At 35.5% G+C, this 18,833-nt stretch overlaps 1 protein-coding gene across 2 annotated transcripts; it reads right to left on the bottom strand.

The window, feature by feature from the left end:
* Positions 1–1,978: 1,978 nt before the first annotated feature.
* Positions 1,979–18,803, bottom strand: fancb (FA complementation group B). 2 transcript variants are annotated; one of them, XM_059500706.1, is made up of 10 exons: positions 18,725–18,803; positions 15,930–16,862; positions 13,014–13,163; positions 12,599–12,691; positions 12,165–12,293; positions 11,885–12,060; positions 6,575–6,960; positions 4,689–4,917; positions 3,348–3,717; positions 1,979–2,360 (listed from the first exon to the last, which is right to left on the bottom strand). In XM_059500706.1, the coding sequence occupies exons 2-9, from the start codon at positions 16,827–16,829 to the stop codon at positions 3,348–3,350; spliced, it is 2,433 nt and encodes an 810-aa protein (XP_059356689.1). In that variant the 5' UTR covers positions 16,830–16,862; positions 18,725–18,803; the 3' UTR covers positions 1,979–2,360. The 2 variants fall into 2 exon arrangements, with proteins under 2 accessions (XP_059356689.1, XP_059356690.1); XM_059500707.1 differs by lacking the exon at positions 18,725–18,803 and adding an exon at positions 16,936–16,990.
* Between the last annotated feature and the right edge of the window lie 30 nt (positions 18,804–18,833).

Genomic DNA, 18,833 nt, shown 5'->3' on the forward strand with positions numbered 1-18,833 from the left:
TTTAATATATAAATATAATATAATTTATTATATATAATTTACAAACATTGTAAAAACATTTTATATTGAAGTAATTTAAAATGGACTTTTATTATGAATTGATTGCTTTGTTCTACTTTTCTGAGTTGCTTTGGATAAAAGCTGCTGCTAAATAATAGACAAATTATGAATCAGTGTAAAAGCATCATATAGCAATGTTACGACAAACATAAAACTATGTGTATATATATATATATATATATATATATATATATATATATATATATATATACATACATACATACACACACACACACATATATATATATATATATATATATATATATATATATATATATATATATATATATATATATATATATATATATATATATATATATATATATATATGAACATTGTATTATATTATATTTACCGATATGGAGGTTTTCAGCTCTACCCATAATAGGAATTGTTGAACACATTTTTTTTCAGCTGTCGCCTCAATTGGTTTGGATTATTAATAACACATAACACTGAAGATGACTGATGGAAAGGTGTCTTTGGTTTTGTCTCATTACAGTACAGTATGATGTAGATGTGTCTGTTTCTCACGAATGTGACGCATAATCAGTTGTTTGGAGCTGTGTTGAGTATCAAACTATTAAATGCTGCATATGATGAACATTTTCATATTTTAGGTCCACTGAGCCAATCATTGAGGATCAAACGATCGCGATTAGATAATAAAGAGGTTGCAAAACCAATCCTGTGCTAAAACGGTGATGTCTTGCGGACATCAGTTCCACTGCAGTGAATGGGTGCCGTCCGAATGAGAGTCCAAGAGTGCTGTGGATTATTGTGATGTTTTTATCAGACTCTCATTCTGACGGCACCCATTCACTGCAGAGCATCCATTGATGAGACACTGATGCAATGCTACATTTCAAGGAAACGGTAATAAAAGCTTGTCATCACACTCACTGTTGGAGCTGATCTCAGACAGGCGGTGATGAAGCTCCAGACGGATGGTGCTGATGCTGAAGCTGGTCTCCATGGTAACCGTGGCAGCGGCGAGGACACTTGAGCTGGATGATGATCGTCAGAGATGCTTCTGTTTGCTCAGCTCCGTCTGAAACACACGAGGACTGTTAGGAATCGTGATTATTTGACAGAAACACCAACATCAAATACAGAAAATCATGCAATCAACTCTGAACAAACCGAAATCAAAAGTCAAAAGTAATGTGTGTTTTTCTTTTGCATCGTTTATTTATATATGTACAAAACTAGAAAACCCAAATACATTTCAATATTTGTAATTCGCTGCCAGTTTCTGCCACTCCAAGAGAAAATCAGAGGATGAAAACAGCAGTATTTCAGTCAAAGGCTTCATTCTTCAAAGAAGCTGCTGTCGCTCCTCCGGAAAGTGTTCAGATAGACAGTGATCTTCACGTCAAACACTGATTGATCTGCTGACTGAAACACAAGAGCATCAGAAACATCATAATACTCACAGATGTGCTGCTGATTTCCCTCCAGAACGATGTCACTTCCTGGATGCTTTAACCAAATGGCTTTTATTTAGAATTTGGATGTAAAGTGAAATGAGAACACGGGAAGAAATAATATGTACCTTAATTGAGTAAAAAACAAAACAAACCAAAAATATCTGAGAAATGTCATACAGGAAAAAACTATATATATAAAAATTATCATTTGGTTCAAAAAAAAAATTTGTGTATTTTAAATATTATATATATATATAATGTTCGTGTAAAACATTTTTTTAAATTTGTTTTACATCAATACATTATTTTATAGCATCTACCAATACATATACAGTTAAATTCTTTAAAGGTTTAAATAAAAAAAACAGTATATTTAGTATTTCTGTATGTTTGTTTATTTATATACTGTAAACAAAAAACAAAAACAGAATAAACAATAAAAAAAAAAAGAAATACATTTGAGATAAAAACACACACATATACACACACACACACACACACAGTATAGGATTTATATATAAAATTGCTTAAATTGCTATTAAATTCCACAAGTAACAACAGCAAATAATGTAGAAGAAAGACTGAAATACAGCATAAAGAACCTCATTTATATTAAAAAAGAATACTAGTCTTTGAGGCTTTTTGCACCCAAGCGTTTGTTTTTAACAGTAAATGCAGCAATGATTGCTGAAGTGAGACGCAGGTGGTGATGGAGGATCTGTGTTTCTCTGCTCTGAGGGCAGATGAAGTGTTTCCTGTGGACATGCCCTGGAGAACTTCAGGACCAAACCAGACTCAGTCTCCAGCAGAAGCTCACGAGAGACGTTCATCATTCAGCACAGATTCAGATCGACAGCCGCTGAAGATCAGCTGGAAGAGACAGAGCTGTTTATTCACAGTAATATGTCTTACTTTATTTATTTGATCAGGCTGTGATGTTCTTTACTTCTACCTCTTTACCAAACTGTTTTAAAGGAATAATTCAACTCAAAATGCTAATTCTGAAATCATATACTCATCTCATGACATCTCAAACCTATATGCTGTTATTTTTACTTTAAGAGTTCAGTGAAGGCACCATATTTGTAAATAGTGTAATTTTAATATTATTTATATCCATTTCATTAATTTTTTTAACAAAAATCTAATTGTAACTTTTTGTAAAAAAAAAAAAAAAAAAGGTTTGTGCATTTCAGAAGTAGTGAAATTTTGCCTGATGAACAGAACAAGTGTTAATATTATTAATTAAAACAATATAGAAAATTTATTTATTTATAGACATTTATTTTAAACTGCATTAAAATAGATGTTAACTATGATGAAATATGAAAACCTTTCAGTTATGCTTTTATCAAATATGACTCACTTTTTTAGTTTTCATTTAGTTTAATTCGAAGTAGCAATTTGAAAATAATGAAAAACAAAACAAATATAAATAAAACATTTATAGACATTTAAAAAAATACGAATAAAGCTGATAAAAATGCAGAATAAAATTACTAAAATCTAAAAAATAACTAAATACAAACTGAAATAAAAATAAATATACATTTATTTATAACAAGTTATAATAAATATTACAACCAACAACAAAAAAAAAATTATAAAACTGAAAATTAAAAAGTGGACCACAGCTCTGAAATTTAAATTAATCAAATTACAAAAGTTCTGATGTCACTGGAGACAAACGTCATTGGTCATCACATGTCACATGACTGACCATAACATGTTTAAAATTCAATTTTAGAGCTACACATGAAGAAAAGGTTTTTGCGTACTTCAACTGGTATTTTTATAAGTTTGAAGAACAGCCCATGGGTTTGGACCGGCGGGACGGTGAGTTTGAGGTTTCTTTACCTACAGACAAGGAGCTTCCATCAGAGCGGCTTCATCAGCATCCAGCTGTGCGTGAATCATGCGCTCAATCAGTCTGCTGTATCGTGTCTCAGCCACCAGGGGGCGGAGCCTCTCAGTGCACCGCCCCCGCTCTTTAAGCCACTCCTCCCTGAGTGTGTGGAGCGTCTGTGACTCCGCCTCTCCTCTCCTCGCTCCCTCATCAGAGCGCAGTGCTGAAGACGCCTCCTGCGTCACGGTCTGGATCTCCGTCTGCAGAGTCTGAGCCAGAGATCCAGCGCAGAGCCTCGGCCTCCCCAACGGCTGCACGTCATGTGACACGGGCAGGAAGTCACACAGAGCGTGCAGGAAGTGCAGCAAACTCAGCTCATCTCTGCAGCAGAACAACAACAATTCACGTTCATCGAACAGCAACGTTTCAAAGAGATTTATGGGTTCTCAAGTTCATGTCGTTCAATGAAAAATCTTCCAGTGAATTAAACTTTTAGTTGAAATGAATTAAATTTTTGTAATTATTTATTAATCTCAGGTCATTTTAAAAGAAATAATGGTTATTTTTTTGCCTTAATAGTTCAGTGACCACATGAAAAAAAGGCACATCATAAAAGTAACATAATAGTTCATATTTCTTTAAACAGCAATTGCCTTTTTTTCCATATACGAATTCCATTTTATTTTTTCACAAATTAATTTTTTTTATGATTGTATTTATAATAGTTACATTAAAATTCAGTATGAATTAAAACCATGAAAATTTCCACATTTATTAAAAGTTTAACAAAAATGTAATTTCCAAATTTCCGTCATTTAATATTTCTCGATTTTTTTTAATTGTTTAAAATATATATATATTTTTTTACAAAAGTAACAAATCTAATTAATAAAAAATATTTTTTATGCAGTTTAATGATTTCTTAAACTTTATAAAATAATAAGGCCTATGCAATTTATTTAAAATAGTTAAATCATTTATATTATTATTATTACTAATTTAAGAAGTATCCTCTGCTGTACAATAGTAATATATTTCTGTCATAATTTCTTAAACCAAACATTTATTTTGGCATGTTGTAGTGAATACAAAGAGTTTTTTTTTGTGTATCAGTGTATCTAAATTTTACTTTAATAACAGGATTCTGAGATTCTGTCCATCATAGGTCCACATCTATCTATCTATCTATCTATCTATCTATCTATCTATCTATCTATCTATTATTGACACTGAAGAGGTCAAACCTGTTCATTATAAGGGGGTGTCCTAAAACTTTTGTCCATTTAGTGGAACTCTAATGAGATGTGCAGAAAGTCACATGACTGAAACAAACTGATTGTCCATGGTTTCACCTGCAGTAGACGCTCAAGACGCCCTGAAACGGTGAGTTCTGCTCCCAGCGAAAGAGCCTGAGGCTCGAGGGGTCTACAGTGAAGCGTGGGTCAATCTCCAGCCTCTTGAAGCACAGCGACTCCTGCAACCAGCCCTGCACATGCACCAGAGTGTGACCCTGACACTCCAGCTGGAAAAACCACACGTCCAGCAGCGCCATCAGGCTGAGGAGATCCTCTCTGGCCTCATCTGAACACAAACCATCAGAGAACACCTCTGTGAATGGAAACTACAGATGCACCCGTAATAAATTATTCACCTGGAACCGATAACAATACCGATACTGAAACCGATAATTTAGATTCCAGAATGACAGGGAAAAAAATCTCTTCCATGTAATGCTGTAAACTGTACATGAACACTAATTTGGTACATTACTTTAATATTAGAGGTTAAAAGTAACAACAGATCCCAAACTAATATATTTAATGGCTATTTATTTTTACATATAATAATCACACTCAGATAAAAAACTAAATGTTTGCATACAACTCAATTGCACATTTTTGATAAAATCTTGTCTTCATGATTTATTCAAACATACATATATAATTAAGAGTAAATAAGCTCCTGGTTTAAGCTAGTGTTTTAATGGCTAACTAACCAACTGTGAACACTTAACTTTCCTGATTAAAAAAAATATATTTATATTGGAGAGAAATGTATTATTTTATTACATTTATAAGAAAATATAATCAGAAAATTACCAGTATTAATTCCATTGGAATTAATGTGGCTTAATTAAATTCCTTTTAATTCATAACTTATGACTGCTCCACATTTATGAAACCTAGATATTTATTTCTAACAAAACAAATATTATTCAGAAAAAAATGCATCTAAATAAATGTATTTTACTTGTATAATCTTCTACTTTCAGATAAAAATAAAAGAAATAAATTATACTACTTTCATGCTGCAATAGGTGCATATATTCATGTTTAGCAACAGAATCCTGCCTCAAAAGCTTGCCAGATATTGGTAAAAGGCTAAATATTTTATAAAAGTTTTCTGATACTAATATGTGACCTTAGAGCACAAAACCAGTCTTAAGTCGCTGGGGTATATCTTTAGCCACAGCCAAAAAAAATAGAGAATCGATTTTTCTTTTATGCCAAAAATAATTTCTATGAAGATATTTTGTACATTTCCTACTATAAATATATCAAAACTTAATTTTTGATTAGTAAATTTGCATTGCTAAGAATTCGTTTGGGCAACTTAAAAGGTAATTTTCTCAGTATTTAGATATTTTCCACACTCAGTTTACAGATTTTTAAATAGTTGTATCTCTGCCAAATATTGTCTGTTCCTAATAAACCATACATCAATGGAATGCTTATTTATTCAGACAATTGCAAAAAAATTACACTTAAGACTGGTTTTGTGGTCCAGGGTCACATAGAGTATAATTTCATAGATTTTATTTTTACCATCTAATGACAGCCTATATATACACGGGTCATAAAATGAACACGAACACGAAATGGATACAAATTAAAAAATAAATAAAGTGTGTTTTGGGTGTTTTAGAGCATTTGCAAAGTTTCATTCACTTACTAAAAAACTATAAAACATTTAAAGAAACTTATCTCTTGCAGGTCAAAACTAACATCAATATGTTATGGGAGTTTGCGTTATCTTGTTAAATTTGACAGCCCTAAATTCCACACATAAGACATTTACTTCACACGTGAGTTTCAGTCTGATTTGTTATTTCCCCCTTTTTGATTGACAGGGTGTAATTAGCTCTGATCACCGGCTGTTTTTAAGTAATCAGTAATTATCGGCCGATATATCGGTGCATCCGCACTATAAACTACCACTCATTATTCCGTTTTCTCACCTGTGTTGAGTCTGGGCTCCTGTAACAGTCGTGGATCCAACTTTCCCATGGAAATATCTTTAAGATCCAGCGAGATCTGTCCGCAGTGTTGAGAAACGCGAGCAGATTCTTCCCCAGCAGATCCGGATGATTCTTTGGAGCTGTAATGAAGCATGATGGGACATCTGACGCAGCCCGAGGTTAATAAAGGAGCCGCGTCAGTCACAGCGACCAGGGCGAGTCTTGATCCGCTGCTGTCAGCAGAACAATCAAAGCGTCTGATCTTCACCGGCGACGGGCCGTGAGCAACAGGATAGGGCAGGATCACAGTCTTAGTGTTCAGAACAGGAGCCGAGCCAATTTGATGAGAATCCAACACAATCGATGCACTAATATTCATTACAGACCTACAAAACATTAAGAAAAGAATTATGATAACTTGATATTAATGCATTTGATCTGAAATGTGACCCTGGACCATGAAACCAGTCACAGGGTAAATTTTTCGAAATTGAGATTTGTACATCATCTGAAAGCTTTCCACTGATGTGTGGTTTGGCCGAGATACAACTATTTGAAAATCTGGAATCTGAGGATACAAAAAAATATCTAAATATTGAGAAAATGGCCTTTAAAGCCATCCAAAAATAAGTTCTTAGCAATGTATATTACTCATCAAAAATTACGTTTAGATATATTTAAGGTAGGAAATTTACAAAATATCTTCATGGAACATGATTTTTATGTAATATCCTAATGAGTTTTTGCCTAATAGAAAAAACTACAATTTTGACCCATATAATGTATTGTTGGCTATTGCTACAAATATACCTGTGCTACTTATGACTGCTTTTGTGCTCCAGGGACACATAATACCCTTTTCCCCCAGTCAGGGAAAGCATCATTTGATCCAAAATAAATGCATATGCTAAATTGAATTCAAATATTAACAAAACTGTAATAGAATATTAATGATAGTAAAATAAGATATAAAAGGAAACCAGAGGAAGCATACAAAAATTACACATAAATATGCAAACTTCAACTTGGTAACCGACTCAAAAATGTCCCTACATGGGATTTTAGACTCTTTAAAATGCTTTGCAAAAACAATATTTGTAGGTAAATATATTGGTTTTAATGTATTGTTATACTGATGCAAAAAAAAAAAAAAAGTTAAAATATATATTAAAATATATATTTATTTTCACAGTTTTCTCACTAAATAAACACAAAGAAGAATCATATTTTTTCATTTTTTAGAATATGTACCAATATAACAGTACACAGCTAAATTTACCTATAGATATACTAAAAATGTTTCTGTTTCTTGAACTGAAGTTGATAGTTGTAAACAACAGTTGATATTAGTAAATCATGTTGTGAGTATGAAAGCAATCAGAGAGAGATGATTTAGTCTAACTTAACAGATTTCGAGCAGTTTTTGAGTTCATGATTAGCTGGTATCCTTCAGGTCCGATGAGGAATAAACACAGCTGCATTTCTAAAAACAGACTCATTTTGCATGGCAGTCTGGTTTCTATGGTTACAGTCTCTTATTACCCTGAGCAGCCTGAGTGTGAATATAGCTGATAACTGTACAGTAATGAGATTCAGCTTCAATATTGGCTCCCATTCTCTGTTAGCATGAAATCTAGGCCTCAAACAAACAGAAACCATCAAAACATATCATGTTTTGAGAGCTGCACAGGGTCACACTTTTCATAGAAATCAACCTACAAACATTTTACTTAGTTCATTAGATTTCATTGTTAACTTGGCAAGAAAATTAATTTAGGTTAATCAGATCTTTTGAGAAATCCCCTTTAGATGAATCAGTGAATTCATCTTCCCCCCTCCTTTTAAGGCATGTTATTAGGAAAACGTTAAGAAGCTTTGAGACATTTTTAGGCATTTTATGAGGAAAACGTTAAGACGCTTTAAGATTTTAAGGCACTCTATTAGGAAAACGTTAAGACGCTTTAAGATTTTAAGGCACTCTATTAGGAAAACGTTAAGACGCTTTAAGATTTTAAGGCACTCTATTAGGAAAACGTTAAGACGCTTTAAAACATTTTAAGGCATTTTATGAGGAAAACGTTAAGACACTTTAAGACATTTTAAGGCATGTTATTAGGAAAACGTTAAGAAGCTTTAAGATTTTAAGGCACTCTATTAGGATAACGTTAAGACGTTTTAAAACTTTTTAAGGCATGTTATTAGGAAAACGTTAAGAAGCTTTAAGATTTTAAGGCACTCTATTAGGATAACGTTAAGACGTTTTAAAACTTTTTAAGACATTTTATTAGGAAAACGTTAAGACGCTTTAAAACATTTTAAGGCATTTTATGAGGAAAACGTTAAGACGCTTTAAGACATTTTAAGGCATGTTATTAGGAAAACGTTAAGAAGCTTTAAGATTTTAAGGCACTCTATTAGGATAACGTTAAGACGTTTTAAAACTTTTTAAGGCATGTTATTAGGAAAACGTTAAGAAGCTTTAAGATTTTAAGGCACTCTATTACAACCCGAATTCCGGAAAAGTTGGGACGTTTTTTAAATTTTAATAAAATGAAAACTAAAGGAATTTCAAATCACATGAGCCAATATTTTATTCACAATAGAACATAGATAACATAGCAAATGTTTAAACTGAGAAATTTTACACTTTTATCCACTTAATTAGCTCATTTAAAATTTAATGCCTGCTACAGGTCTCAAAAAAGTTGGCACGGGGGCAACAAATGGCTAAAAAAGCAAGCAGTTTTGAAAAATTCAGCTGGGAGAACATCTAGTGATTAATTAAGTTAATTGATATCAGGTCTGTAACATGATTAGCTATAAAAGCTTTGTCTTAGAGAAGCAGAGTCTCTCAGAAGTAAAGATGGGCAGATGCTCTCCAATCTGTGAAAGACTGCGTAAAAAAATTGTGGAAAACTTTAAAAACAATGTTCCTCAACGTCAAATGGCAAAGGCTTTGCAAATCTCATCATCTACAGTGCATAACATCATCAAAAGATTCAGAGAAACTGGAGAAATCTCTGTGCGTAAGGGACAAGGCCGGAGACCTTTATTGGATGCCCGTGGTCTTCGGGCTCTCAGACGACACTGCATCACTCATCGGCATGATTGTGTCAATGACATTACTAAATGGGCCCAGGAATACTTTCAGAAACCACTGTCGGTAAACACAATCCGCCGTGCCATCAGCAGATGCCAACTAAAGCTCTATCATGCAAAAAGGAAGCCATATGTGAACATGGTCCAGAAGCGCCGTCGTGTCCTGTGGGCCAAGGCTCATTTAAAATGGACTATTTCAAAGTGGAATAGTGTTTTATGGTCAGACGAGTCCAAATTTGACATTCTTGTTGGAAATCACGGACGCCGTGTCCTCCGGGCTAAAGAGGAGGGAGACCTTCCAGCATGTTATCAGCGTTCAGTTTAAAAGCCAGCATCTCTGATGGTATGGGGGTGCATAAGTGCATACGGTATGGGCAGCTTGCATGTTTTGGAAGGCTCTGTGAATGCTGAAAGGTATATAAAGGTTTTAGAGCAACATATGCTTCCCTCCAAACAACGTCTATTTCAGGGAAGGCCTTGTTCATTTCAGCAGGACAATGCAAAACCACATACTGCAGCTATAACAGCATGGCTTCGTCGTAGAAGAGTCCGGGTGCTAACCTGGCCTGCCTGCAGTCCAGATCTTTCACCTATAGAGAACATTTGGCGCATCATTAAACGAAAAATACGTCAAAGACGACCACAAACTCTTCAGCAGCTGGAAATCTATATAAGGCAAGAATGGGACCAAATTCCAACAGCAAAACTCCAGCAACTCATAGCCTCAATGCCCAGACGTCTTCAAACTGTTTTGAAAAGAAAAGGAGATGCTACACCATGGTAAACATGCCCCGTCCCAACTATTTTGAGACCTGTAGCAGAAATCAAAATTGAAATGAGCTCATTTTGAGCTCAAACTTTCTCAGTTTAAACATTTGCTATGTTAACTATGTTCTATTGTGAATAAAATATTGGCTCATGTGATTTGAAAGTCTTTTAGTTTTCATTTTATTAAAATTTAAAAAACGTCCCAACTTCTCCGGAATTCGGGTTGTAGGATAACGTTAAGACGTTTTAAAACTTTTTAAGGCATGTTATTAGGAAAACGTTAAGAAGCTTTAAGATTTTAAGGCACTCTATTAGGAAAACGTTAAAGACATTTTAAAACTTTTTAAGGCATGTTATTAGGAAAACGTTAAGAAGCTTTAAGATTTTAAGGCACTCTATTAGGAAAACGTTAAGACGCTTTAAGACTTTTTAAGGCATGTTATTAGGAAAACGTTAAGACGTTTTAAAACTTAAGGCATTTTATGAGGAAAACGTTAAGATGCTTTAAGACTTTTTAAGGCACTCTATTAGGCAAACCTTGTTCTATAAAGTCCCTCCTTCAGAAATACGTAACGAGTTCTAATTGTGCCAGCGGTTCCTGTGTTGTGATTCGACAGCAGCTGAGCGCACGCTGCCCTCCTGGAAACACGATTGGGCTAGTTTGGAGAAGCAAGTGGGCAGGATTTTTTATTTTTTTTTAACCTGGCAATCCTGATCTGAACGCACGTGCTGGAGATGTACTTCTAACCACAGAACGCCTTTACTGATGAGATGCGCATGAAAATCGCATTCGATATTTTGCACAGCCCTAACATCTAGTTAACAAAGCTAAACAGCATTGCCCTTTGTGTAATAAGTTAAAGAAACTGTTAAACGCACCAACTTAAATAATAAAATACATTAAACTGATTGAGATTGAGGAAGCTGTCCTCAGCAACATGTGCTGCACATAGTTTTACATGTGGATTATAATTTTCGGGAACCGAGCTAAACATAAATTGTAACCATTGATCTCGAAGTACAGCGTCCCTGGGAAGCCCAAACAAAGATGACTGGACTCCGAGATGAAAATAACAGCGTTTCGACGACATGGCGACAAACACAAATGCAACTCTTCCTCCGTGCGAGCGCAACAAGACCACGCCCCCCTTTGTTGTGTATTCCTGTGGGCGGAGGTTAGATAAAAAAAAAAACGGTTTTAGTGACGTCATTACTGCAGAAAGTAGAGGGATGTAGTCCAAACGGGTTTGTTTTTTGTAGGCGAATTCTGTTAAATCAAATATCTCGCTTGGCATTGAACTTTAAGCTTTAGAATTTTACAGATATTATTTATACTCTAACAACAACATTACACACTAACTAAAGTTTGAAACATGGGATCACGAAGAACGGGACCTTTGAGACTTAAGGCATTTTATTAGGAAAACATAGTAAATCACATACGTGTTATTTGTTGATGTCAGAACAACACCAACGATTAAACTCTGTCCGATGACTCTTTGCCAAACTCTGTGCATCTTTAGAGGAGCTTCAGCACAATCAGTCTGCATCCCATCATCATCTTCATCTCCAGCACCATCATCATCGTCATCTTCATCCCACAGAGAAACAAGCCCTTCCTGAATATTCACAGACAGACTGGATCTAAAGAGTGCTAAAATGTTGACTGCTACTTTAATCTCAAGCACTTTTACTCCATTTTTATCATAAAAGTTTGAAGAACCTTCTCTGGGGAGGAGATTGCATGTTCTCTGCCCGACACCAGATCAGTTAAAGCCACTAATGACTGCTGTAGAAGTCTGTCTTTGACCTCCACGTCTCTCTGAAGGTCTTCAAGGAAGCTCAGGCCACTCTAAAGACACAGCAAATCAATTACAGACAACCATGCATGTTATATTTGAAAGGAATAATCAAGCTTCGATGCCACACTCTCAGAAAAAAAAGGTACAAAACTATCACTAGGGCAGTAACATTTCAAAATGCACTATTTTGTCAATAACTACTAACATGCGGTGTTGGAGGTAACTAATTACAAGGAATGTGAGATACTTAATCAGATTACTTAACGCCAGTTACTTTTTTACCTCCATTTATTGATTTAAAGCTCTCCTGACCCCATGTTGAGGGAAGGAAACTGATTATGAGTCTGTTAATTACCTGCAGTCTGGACTCTAAAGCTTGAACCATAAGAAGGTGATTATCCTGCGCTGTGTCTGATGTGTTCAGCTCCTCACCATCTGATTGGCCACACTACAGAGCATTGATAGTTTTAACACACAGCAAACTCAATCAGACGCATTAGAAACAGAGATCAGTGCTTCTCAACTGGTGTGTTGCACATCTTTCTGATCATACTACAGACAGCAAGAAGAAACTGTGTTAAATGCAACTAATCATGCATAATTAATAAATCAAAATAGATAGACTTCAGTTATTATTTTGATCTATTTTATGTATCATGTGCATGTAATCAAACTCTAAAGACTAGATAACATTGAATGTGCATTATATAATGCTTGGTCCTGAAGCGAAAGCAGTTGCAAAGCACTGATAGTTGAAGCTGTTGACGCACAGAGTAAGTGACGGAACACAGATCAGTGAGTAGAAAGCTGCTAAGCAGTTCTGCTGATGAACTCTCAAACACTAAGAGCATCTGATCCATCCCGCATCCCATAAAGTCATCGACGAGCAGCAGACGCACTCCTGTCCAACACCCCGCCATCTGAAACACAGAAAGCCATTAGTTATAGATGTGCAGGAGCTATATACAGCTGAGGTCAAAAGTTCACCCCCCCCCCTCCCCTTTAGAATCTGCAAAATGTTTATTTTACCAAAATAACAAGGAATCATAAAAAATGCATGTTATTGATTTAGTACTTCCCTTAATAAGATATTTCACATAAAAGATGTTTACACACAGTATAGTCCACGAGAGGAAAAAAGGACCCTGTTCAAAAGTTTTCAAAGCCTTGATTCTTAATAATGTGTTGTTAGCTGAATGATCCACAGCTGTGTGTTTTTGTGTTTAGTGATAGTTAGTTGTTCATGAGTCCCTCGTTTGTCCTTAAACTTCCTGCTCTTCTTCAGAAAAATCCTTCAGGTCCCACAAATTCTTTGGTTTTCCAGCATTTTCGTGTATTTGAACCCTTTCCAACAATGACTGTATGATTCTGAGAGGCTTCTTTTCACACTGAAGACAACTGAGGGACTCATATGCAACCTTTACATAAGGTTCAAACTTTCACTGATGCACCAAAACATAAAACCATGCATTAAGAGCCGGGGCGTGAAAACTTTTGAACAGAATTATGGTGTGTGCATTTTTCTTATTTTGCCAAAATATCTCTTTTTTTCATTTAGCACTGCCCTTCAGAGGCTACAGAAATTGGTTACACGTTTCCCAGAAGACAAAATAAGTTAAATTTACCCTGATCTTCAAATTCAAAAAGTTTTCACCCCCTGGCTCCCCCCTGGCTCTTAATGCATGGTATTTTCTTCCGGAGCATCAGTGAGCACTATAGGCCTATATAGAATTAGGCTTTATTTGTAATTTAACTACTTTTCATGCAGAGGTTTAATCCAGGGTAAAAAGTGCAAAAAGAAAAACTATAGTACAAAAGGTTTTTAATGTTTATCTTAGAAAAAAAATTGCCTTCATGAAAAATATTTTCATATGAATGAACTGAAGAAAAAAGGTTCTAGAGAAGTTTAAATGGTCAGAATCCATTCAAATAAACGAGGATCCGCACTTGTTAACAAAAACGTAAATTTAGTCCCCATAAATATCCCAATGGCTTTAACAGGCTTCCTGTCCACGCTGTCATCTTCTGACTACAGGCTATATACTGTAGGTACAAGCTTATTATTTATGCATTTTCAACAGAATTAATGCATCTGCAACAGAAACTGTATTAGATGTAAAACAGACCCAAATTTTACTCCAGTGAAAACAGTCTTACCGGACGTCGCTTCGACAAGCTCCTGGATAAACACGCAGAGATGCATCATAACAGATAATAAATAATCTGACATTTTCTGCAGCTTTGAAATGTTTCCGATATGAACGATAACCTTTAAATGCAAGCCCTGCAAACAGCTTTTAATATCGTCCATCAGTAAGTGTACAGTGAACATCTGTGCTGTGATTGACAGTCTCCTTCCTGTTTTTCACTTATTAAACACGTCAAACCTCTTAAAGAAGCGTATCAGCAATCTGAAGTTGCTCTTGAGGACACCAAATGTATTTTGTGATGCTTTAGAGAGCAGTGGTTCTCTACCAGGGGCCCGGGTCCCATTATAGAGCCTCAGCACATTACCAATGGGTCCACAAGTGACTTAAAATGACATGAACAATAAAATAAGGTAAAAGATCTAATAAGCTGACGTGTCTCCAAATTGCATGTAGTGTCTCGCCTTATTTATTTTAATATATAGCCAATCCTAGTTTCTGTACATAAAAATATTAGAAAAATTAGCAGCTTTGTCAGTATAGCGTTACAGCAGAAATACCTTCAAATATGGTCTCAAACAATGAATGGGGAGTCAAAAACGTTGAGAACCACTGCTTAAGACGCAACAAATACTGTCCTAGAATTAACCTCTATTAAAAAGACATCAAAAAGAAAATTATAATCACTGTTTCATGATGATAACAGCTTAACCTACAATTAGAGGCTAATGCATGAGCTAATGAAATATGAAATGCAATGAAAGATCATTTGGATAAAAGCATCTGCCAAATGCATAATTTGGCAAAGACTTTCAGGAACACATCCAGATCATTATTTGTGTTCAAAATCAAAAAAAGAAAACAGGCTCATATTTTAGCTAAATATCTTATTTTTAGCACACCGTGGCATTATTTGCACCACAATTCTGACTCTCAGGACATCCAAGATGAAGAGGTATTTGTTTCTTCATCAGATTTGGAGAAATGTAGCACTGCATCAGTGTCTCATCAATGGATGCTCTGCAGTGAATGGGTGCCGTCAGAATGAGAGTCTGATAAAAACATCACAATAATCCACAGGACTCCAGTTCATCAGTTAACATCTGGAGAAGACAAAAGCTGAAACAAATCCAGCATTAAGGCATTTTAAACTAAAATACGAGTCCATAATAACACTTTCTCCAGTGAGAAATTGCATCTCCTGTTGTCTCTCACATCAAAATCGAGACACATATTTGTTTAGAGCCGTTTAAACGCTGCTTGGTCTGTGCAGATTTCTCTCCTGATTCAGATCACAACACTTTTTCACTGGAGGAAGTGTTATTATGGATTATTTGAGTTAAAAACGTCTTAATGCTGGATGTGTTTCATCTTTTGTCTTCTCCAGGTGTTAACTGATAGACTGGAGTGCTGTGGATTATTGTGATGTTTTTATCAGCTGTTTGGACTCTCATTCTGACGGCACCCATTCACTGCAGAGCATCCATTGATGAGAGACTGATGCTATGTTACATTTCAACACCAGATATAAACACTCACCTGGAATGTGTCTTTCCACACAGCGCAGACGTTTCCCTCGATGAAGGTTACGACGACGAGAGCGTCGTTTCTCAGCGTGTGGATCATCTGAATACTCAGCGGTTGCTCGTAAGGAAGGACACAAACATCCAGAGGAAGTCCGTTCTCAAAACGAACCAGCTGTTTCATGCTGGTGGCCGCCAGAACAGCCGATCTCAATCCGCCGTCGACTTCTTCAGCCGACAGAACCAGCATGCACTGGATCACACAGCTGTAGGCATCAGGCACAAGACATGCAGAATTCAAGCTTCGTCCATCTTCAATGAAATACAGTATGTTTTCCACTTTAGGTTGATCACTCGTCACATTCTGTGCTCCTTGAATCACTAGTTTTCTCTGGCGAAGAGGAAGTTCACCAATAAAATTGACCTTCATTTGGACTGGCACTTCTTTAACTCCGCTGGTTTGCGAGGATGCATAAAAAACTGAGTTTTCCTGACTCCAAATCAACGTGGGGCCGAGCAATATTGAAATATTATCTCTCATCTCGTACGGCAACACGAACTCAGCGTGAAGCTTCACATCTGTGGATGTGCATATAGAGTAAAGCATGTATTTAAAAGCAGACGTCCTCTTCTTGCACACTCTCAGTAAAACACAAGGCACTTTTTGTCTCTGCTGAACATCCAGAGCGGAGCAACAGTAAACGATGCGTGTTTCTGCAGAGCTGTCCTTGTGGATCAGAGATGAGTTACGATTGCTAACAGAGAAGCTGTGTGAGTCTCGGGTGAAGCACAGATTGTAGAATGAAACCTCCGAGCCTTTTCCACGATCTCTGGGTTTTGAGCTGAAACTCTTGCACTGGAAAGCAAGCACTTCTCCTTTAAATGCAAGCATTTTGACGCACCGCTCTTCTGCCATCGCCTTTGATTAGAAGTCAACTCAAGTGAAAACCTGGAGAAGTTAAAAGAAACCTCAACATATTTCCAAAGACTTTGCATATAATAACATTTACTGATGAACTCACAAAAGCCGAGTCCGTTTGGGGTCAGGATTTGGGTCTTATGGTTTAGTGTCCAAATTGGTTCACTGTTAAAAACAATGAAAAGTTGGTGGATTAAGCAAGTAAAGCCTGATATGTGTAATAAGCCATCTAAAACAGTTACTGAAACTTTAGACCAAACATAAAAGAAAGTCTAAAAACGTTTGTGCATGTGTTTTGTGCATGAGATTCATATTTTATGCATCATTCTTCTATGGCGTCTGATATAGTAAGATTATATAGGGGGAAAAAACAGCTCAGTTTTATTCAGACTCAATCTTTTTTTTGCAGATATCTGGGTCAATATCAGCATAGAGTGCCTTTCAACCCTCACAATAGACCAATTCAGAGTAGACGTCACAGTTACGTCTCTTGCAGCTGCGCATGCATTGTGTTGGCAGAAAAACACTGGGAACAAGTGGAAGGAAAAGGGTCAAATCCATGAAACAAGGGAAAATTTATATTGTTTTTCTTTTGGGTGTCAGAATCTGAATATAAATAATTTTTATATAATACGGTTGTCAAAGACGCCATATGAAGCTGAACGCAAACGTTTAAATCTGGATGAAACCTGCGGTGATTACCCTACTTTTAAAGCATTCATTTGATTTAAACAAACGTCTATATAATATTCACATTAGGGACATATTCTATTAGACCTACATTTATAATATAAAAAATAATAATAATAATTTAACCTTTAATTTTTTGCATAACATTTACCTATTTTATATTACAATTCTGACCTTTTTCTTGCAAATGCAAGTTTTATCTCCTAGTTTGGAGTTTATAACTTGACTCCCCAATTGCGAGTTTGTCGACTCTGAGGAAAAAAAGCCAGAAGTGTGGCATATAAACTCATGATTCTGAGCCGAGAGGAAAAGAGAGGATAACGAGTTGATGTTTTGCAAGAAACAATTTGCTCGGAATTGCAAGAAAAAAGTCAGAATATTGAAATATAAACTCAAAATTACCTTTTTTATTCTTTTATTCCATGGCTTGCACAGACTGCTATCTTAAAACTGTCATTTTCTGCCACCAGATAGACTCTGCTCACAAAAAAACTTCACCACTGTTTGCAAACACTAAAATTGTTTTTTTTTTCTTATGAAAGGTTTTGATCAACTTCAAATGTTGACTATTTTATTCTGCTCTCATTCAAAATTTAAAGAGCAATGCATTGGAAATAGCAAAACAGCACGCATCCTCTTACAAAAAATCTAGAAAAGGTATCTAAAGAACCAAGGAGTGCTTTTGTTATGAATATAAAAACTTAGACTAATATAACCCTTTCATAGTCAATTTCATGTTAAGATATCATTGCAAATGAGTTATGTACAGGACACCAATGACATTGACCCATTTCTCTAAAGACATCCTCCTGTTTGTGATGTAACGTAAATCAATGAGATCTGTGTAACATGTTAATAATTTGGAGGCTTTTTAATACAGCTATTAATACAGTAGGCTTTAAACACTAGCAATTTACTTGTACTAAATCCCAATAACGGGAATACTATTCATTTTTGGTCTTATTGTGAATATAATTGCTGTAGAATTTAATGTATAAGTTAAAAATGTTTTTAAATATTGAAAAATAGTAACATTTCAGATAATATACGCACTATTCAGCAACGGTTAAAACGGTTAACATCTTTACCTCAGGTACACAGACTTGATACTACAGTAAAGTTCTGCCTTTAATATGAATACACCATTAACTTGAGTGATAAGGAATTAATATCTTATGGCAAAAAAACATTTTATACTTCACCTCCGCGTGAATTAATATTTGTTGTTTACATTGTTGTCTGTTTCAAACGCTACTTCTCTTCCTCAAAGTGCGCGCGCATTTGACGCACATCCTGTTCGCATTTTTCCGG

This window comes from Carassius carassius, chromosome 19 (assembly GCF_963082965.1).
Source record: "Carassius carassius chromosome 19, fCarCar2.1, whole genome shotgun sequence".
Taxonomy (NCBI): domain Eukaryota; kingdom Metazoa; phylum Chordata; class Actinopteri; order Cypriniformes; family Cyprinidae; genus Carassius; species Carassius carassius.